This window comes from Leuciscus leuciscus, assembly GCF_965113295.1.
Source record: "Leuciscus leuciscus genome assembly, chromosome: 19".
Taxonomy (NCBI): domain Eukaryota; kingdom Metazoa; phylum Chordata; class Actinopteri; order Cypriniformes; family Leuciscidae; genus Leuciscus; species Leuciscus leuciscus.
In genome coordinates, this window is record NC_138743.1 from 31290535 (window position 1) to 31296653 (window position 6119).

The window sequence follows — 6119 nt, forward strand, 5'->3', positions numbered from 1 at the left end:
TGATTCAACATGATCTAGAAAAAAATACTCATAAGCATGAGACAGTTTACAATACATAGAAAATATGGCATATTAAAATCTCATCCCCTTTTGTGAAAAAAAAGAATGAGAAAATGCATGGCAAAAAAAGAAGCTAAATTTAATCGTTCAAACAAATGCAACATTAAAATGTGTATACACAATGAGAAATCAAATGCGTACATATGAACAGGCTGGTATATAAAACATGGATTCACAAATGTGTAACAAGATCTCTTTATTCATGCAGCGTGAAGGGAAATCAGATAATTCTTTGACTTCTTTCATTACAATTCAAGCATCTACATTACAAACAATTTGCATTATTCATAAAACCCTAAATTACAAATCTTCAGAACACAACAAACGGTCAAACTTATTGAAAACAATCATATCCAATGGTTTGTCCATGAACATGTTTATACAATTAAAGAATCTCGACAGAAAAAGCAGAAATCAAACCTCACTCTGTATGTAGTGATAAAAAAATAACAATCACAAAAAAACCATTTGAGACATGAACTTAAAAACCCCCCCACCAAAAAATAGCTGTATAGTCCTGATTTAAATGGACTCTCCAGTCAAATACCTTTAAATTAGCAACAGAGCTGTGAAAACACTGGCATGGAGAGAGGCCTAAATTGACCAAAGGTGGGACAATATTGCTGCGATAGACTTCATCAGCCGCTTCCCTCATCACGCAGTGCAGCAGCAGCATCATCATCATCATCATCATCTAATGACGGCTGTCAGCGGACGGGGAACGAGACGGCGGGGGGCGCTGCGCTGGGGTCGGCGGGGATGCGGATTCAGCACGTGCCGCTTCCTTGGGCCGCACAGGAGAGGGACTGGCTGAACGGGACCGACTTCTTGAGTGGTTATGTGATTTGGGGCTGTGGGAACGGGAGCGGCTACGAGAACGTGATGCGGATCGCCCTCGTGAACGAGAACGAGAACGAGATCGAGATGAGCTATTTGAGCGAGACCGAGTTCTGGATCTACAGGACAAGAGAAAGCAAGAGGAAAATCAATTCATTAATCTGTCTACACACTATTGTTCAAGAGTTTGGGGCTGATGAGATTTAAAAAAAAAAACTTCTGTTCTCACCAATGCTGCATTTATTTAATTAAAAATACAAATACAAAGTTTTATTTATTCCTGTTATGAAAAAGCTGAATTTTCAGGATCATTACTCCAGTCTTCAGTGTCACATTTTGTCAGCATTTGGTGCTTTAAGAAACATTTCTTATTATAATCACTGTTTTTCTGTAATTCATGCATTTTTTCATGTTTCTTTGATGAATAGAAAGTTCAAAAGAGCATTTATTTGAAATAGAAATCTTTTGTAACAAATGTCTTTGTCAATTTTAAACAATTCCATGCATCTTTGGTAAAAACAAACATTAATATTTCTCTCTCTCTCTCTAAAAACCCCAAACTTTTGAATGATACTGAACAAGTATTAGTAATAAAATAATTGTAGCAATTCTGAAAATCTTATATTTATTTTGTTTTATACATAAATGTTTATTTTTTATATTCATTTTTCATGCTAAAAACAAAAACAACTCACTTTTTCCTGGACGCCTCAACAAGTTTGATTTTCCTTCCATTGATCTCTTTCCCAGACAACTTCTCCATGGCATTTTTTAGATCATTATGGCTGGCAAACTCAACCACACTGTAGAAGGATAAAAGTATTACATAAAACTTTCAAAAAGTAATGCAATATCAATTTAGATTCAATCCATTATTTGTCTTCATTGTGATATTCAACCATTTAACATTACATAAATCTACAGTTACTGTTAATTCATCGAATTTAATAAAAAATAAAGTAAAAAAAAAAAGACTGGGAGAGTAACAGGAAAGAAAATAGCCAGCTCACCCTTCATTAAGCTTTGGCCGATGGGCATCTGCAAAAGTAACCTCTCCAGCTTGTCTCATGAAATCCTTTAAATCCTACACACAGTACAGCAGCATTTTGTGTTAGCTAGGTAACTTAGATGAGCACACTTACACGTTTTATGAAGTATCAGGGTAAATTAACTATCAAAGTTGGGGTCCGAGAACTTCTCAGATCTTGCTCAAGCCTGGACCATGTTCAATATGCCACATATAAACATTAAAGTGAAGTTGAAGGGAAAAACACTGCAGCACACGGATAGATTTGAAACCAACAAAAAGCGAAGCCAAGCGGCCACTCTCTACTTTAAGCTTTGAGAAATGCCCAAACATTGAGACACAAAAGACTTTGTGTTTGCACATCACCAAAATGAATGAGTGGCGTAGTAATCAAGGGGACAATGTTGAACTGGGAAATTTCGGCTTGCAATGCTGTGACAAAAAGCCAAGCCAAGCAGCCAATCGGCCTTATTTCATGTTCTTTCGACTCTCTATTTAAAGCTTTGTGATGCTAACACCGGCTTCTGAAATGTGCAAACAAAGACTTCTGTGTCTCTTCGCCAAAATTAACTAGCACTAGAACAAAAAGTGGTGGCGTAGTAATCAAGGGAACAATGTTGACCATGGGATATTTTGGCTTGCAATGCTGTGACATTCCCGGACCCCTGTACTACAACATTCAAGACTAGCAGAGCAACTATGTGGAGCGGCTCGTAAAAAAAAAGGGCCCCACATTTAGTAAAATGTACATTTACGTGGCAAATGCATTCTTACCAAAACACAAGTGCATACAGTGTGGAAGTGCACTAGGCCTCCCTCCATCGATCGTACCCTATTTGTGCCGTCCCCTCATGGGCACCGAGCGTAAACAGCGAGGAAGAGATTATAGACTAATACCTGGGAACGTACCCATCGGGCTGTTTTATCCTCTGCCACGTGTGTGGGACCACCAGAGAGCAGGGTGGGTGAGTATACCGATCGAAGCCTCTCAAATTACCGAACCCCTCGATTGACTGCGTTAGCCAGAGATTCGCTCTCTTTCTCTCTTTCACACGCTCTCTCTCTGCCCCTCTCTCTCTCTCGATCTCTCGCTTTCAATCTCTGTCTCTCTCTCTCTTTCAGCTCGGCACCGTCACAAACCGCGCTTTGTAGCGGCAGCCGCTGCGTCTAGAGCGAGAGGGCATCACTCTCAGAGAGCTCTCGTGCGATCGGCGGAGGTCAACTAGGCGTGGGACACAATGGGAGTGGCTTAACCAGAGAGAGGGACCCTGTAGGGGTTAACTCCACCATTAGCGAGCTCTTCCATACGACACAACAGTCAGGCTGGCAAATAGAGGGGTGAACAATTGGTTAAAACAGAGGCAAAGTGACTTAACCTTACTGTTTCCTCAGTATTATATGACCTTGAATTTGAAAGTAATCTCAGAATGACAACTTCTGCCATTGATTTACATTTAATTGGGTAATAAATCAACTTAACTCTAAATATTCTAATTGTCTATGAAGGATTCCTTTTTTTTTTCCTTTTTTTGTGTTATTTGCAGTGTTTGGGAAATCAACTGACTCCCCAAAACATGACAGCAAATTGATGAATGCTCACCTGCCAGCTGACTCTTGACGACAAATTCTCCACAATGAGACGATTCTCAGTGCGCATCGGTGGAGGATTCCTGACAGGTGAAACAGTTAAGAGTTATTGACTTGATTGCTATAAAACACTAAACATTGGATGTTTACACAACCTTACCTGTGCAAATATGACTTTACTGTCACTTTTAATCAATGAAATCTATATTTTCTATATAAAAGTATTAATTTCATTCAAACAAAAAGGAACTCAACCCAGATATAATGTTAATGTGTAATAATAAAGTGTATTTAACAAAGATTGACCCCTACCTCCGGCTGTCCTGGGAGCCACGGCTATACCGACCAGGGAAACGTCCTCCACCGCCACCACCACTACCTCCACCACCGCCCCCACGACCACCGCCGCCTCGGCCCCCACGCAGGCGGACACGGGCATGTTCAATAGTCACTCTGCAGGAAAAAAAGTTATCATACATGTATCAGCTCAGTCTCAAGTCCCGCCAAGGCTAATATGTAACAATGTGTTGTGAAAACCACTATACAAATAGGCACTGAATTTAATTATACCTCTCATTGCAGAGCTCTTTCCCATCAAGCTCATAAACAGCATCTTCTGCATCTCTTGGATCATCAAATTCCTGAAAAAAATAAGCACTTAATTTAGGCTTAATTATTGAGCTTTAGTTTATTTCTCCTAATTTCTTGTCCAGTTAATATAAGTCGTCCTTTTAGTTTACATTTGTTAATTGCTCAGTTTATTGTTGCAAACTTGCTATTTCATTTGTCAATATTATATACATGACCGTTCAAAAGGTTGGGGTCAGTAAGAAATTAATACTTTTATTCAGCAAGGACGTGTAAAATTGATTCAGCAAAGACTGAAGGATCTTGTGACACTGAAGACTGGAGTAATGGCTGCTGAAAATTCAGTTTTGCCATCACAGGAATAATACCATTTACAAATATGTTAAAATAGATATTTTAAAAAGTTCAGAACATTCCTGTTTTTACTGTATTTATTTCTGATCAAATAAGTGCAGCTTTTGGGTTCCCCAAAACTTTTGAATGGTCGTGAATTTGAAAATATATAGTATTAAAATAAAAAGTAGCCTATATAACCTGAAATTTTGAACACTTCATTAACGTGGCTGTCTCAAAACCAGGAGAGCTTTCTATTTAAAAACGTTGTCCATTGTAGACTAGGTTTTGAAACACAGCCCATGTGCTATTAATATATTATTGAGGTTGGACACCTAACGTTACATGCACACATCACAAGAGCTCAAATCACTATAATTACAATGCAACACAAACAGCATGCTATTGCAATATCTGAAATTTGATGAAATTGTTCACGAAAGGCAAAACGTACCACAAATCCGAAGCCTCTTTTCAGGTCAATGTCTCTGATTCTTCCATAACCCTTGAAGAAACGCTCGACGTCCTTCTCCCGAGCAGAGGGGTTCAATCGACCGATGAATATACGACAACCGCTCATCTTCTTTAAAACAAATACAAACAAAGGTAAAAACAACCGTAATATCACGATGCTGTTATTATGCAAGCGGCAAACACCGACGAAGGCTAGAGGGCCTTCGAGAACCACAACCCACATCCAAAGAGAACTCATTAACTGGCGAATCATTATACAAAACAGTCGGTTAAACAACACAACCCTTAAAAGCTGAATTCAGACAAGTGTGAAGATTCACTGTCTCGGGTACATACCTCTGTCTAATGTTTCTCCTCTGAATGAGTGCGTGTGCGAACAATCCCTTTCACACAAAATGGAGTCAGTCAGTGTATAGCCGCGAGATGCGAGCGACGCTTAACACTGATCTGAGATCAGTTCAGACACTGCGCTCTACTACTGTGTCAGAGACAGTATAACACTCAATTTAAAGCATTATGTACTGTAGCTATCTACGTGAAAAATAGATCAATTAGTTTAAACTGTCAAATGTAATGATGAAACAGTTAGCCAAACGTTACATGGTAAGTTAGTAACTTAGTCCAGTATATTGTTTAGAGACGAAACATCTGTAGTGTCAATATTACTGCCTATTATTATTATTATTATTATTATTATTTACTTTGATACATAATCTGATCTGCCATGTTTAATCCGACCATAACATACGTTATATAGTAGTATACTGCAGCGAATTGTACTTTGATCGGCTGTTTTCAATAAATCAATTGAACCGGTTCACAAAAACAATCAGAGTGATTCACGAATCAGACTGAACCACTGAATAACCGTCTAGTTCGACTCATTGAACGGAGAACCGCCGCTTTTGGTCCAACTCACCTAAAAAAAAAACCTTCTGGTGGACTATTTAGCTTCTCAGTGAGCTCCATTATGGCTGCAACAAAATTAATTGTAAAAAATAAATAACAATTAACAGCCTTATTAATCAATTTCGATAATAAACAGCCGGGATGTCAGGAAAGACGAGATAAGTAATCACGTCATGCGGTAAATTGCCTGCTTCGTTCTTTTAAATCGGTTCTTTGAAAGAATTGTCAAAAGAACCGATTCGCGGAAATGAATCTTAGTATGAATTCCTATTACAACTTTCAAATCTCCATCACTAGATGTCGG

General features: G+C 38.7%; 1 protein-coding gene across 2 annotated transcripts; it reads right to left on the reverse strand.

Annotated features, from left to right (window-relative positions):
• Positions 1-239: 239 nt before the first annotated feature.
• On the reverse strand, positions 240-5408 carry srsf5b (serine and arginine rich splicing factor 5b). Of its 2 annotated transcripts, none has more exons than XM_082148123.1 (8): positions 5243-5408; positions 4887-5012; positions 4082-4152; positions 3824-3964; positions 3525-3594; positions 1908-1981; positions 1593-1700; positions 240-1016 (listed from the first exon to the last, which is right to left on the reverse strand). In XM_082148123.1, the coding sequence occupies exons 2-8, from the start codon at positions 5010-5012 to the stop codon at positions 755-757; spliced, it is 852 nt and encodes a 283-aa protein (XP_082004249.1). In that variant the 5' UTR covers positions 5243-5408; the 3' UTR covers positions 240-754. The 2 variants fall into 2 exon arrangements, with proteins under 2 accessions (XP_082004249.1, XP_082004248.1); XM_082148122.1 differs by having other exon boundaries at positions 4887-5015; positions 5243-5403.
• Positions 5409-6119: the final 711 nt, after the last annotated feature.

What these genes read in the sequence shown, in the direction of transcription:
- srsf5b (XM_082148123.1), bottom strand. Translation starts at nt 5,012, where the DNA reads ATGAGCGGTTGTCGTATATTCATCGGTCGATTGAACCCCTCTGCTCGG. An exon ending in AAAGAGCTCTGCAATGAGAG is followed by an intron (nt 3,965 to 4,081) that starts GTATAATTAAAT and finishes TTTTTCCTGCAG; the next exon opens with AGTGACTATTGAACATGCCC. An exon ending in CGTCAAGAGTCAGCTGGCAG is followed by an intron (nt 1,982 to 3,524) that starts GTGAGCATTCAT and finishes TACTGTGTGTAG; the next exon opens with GATTTAAAGGATTTCATGAG.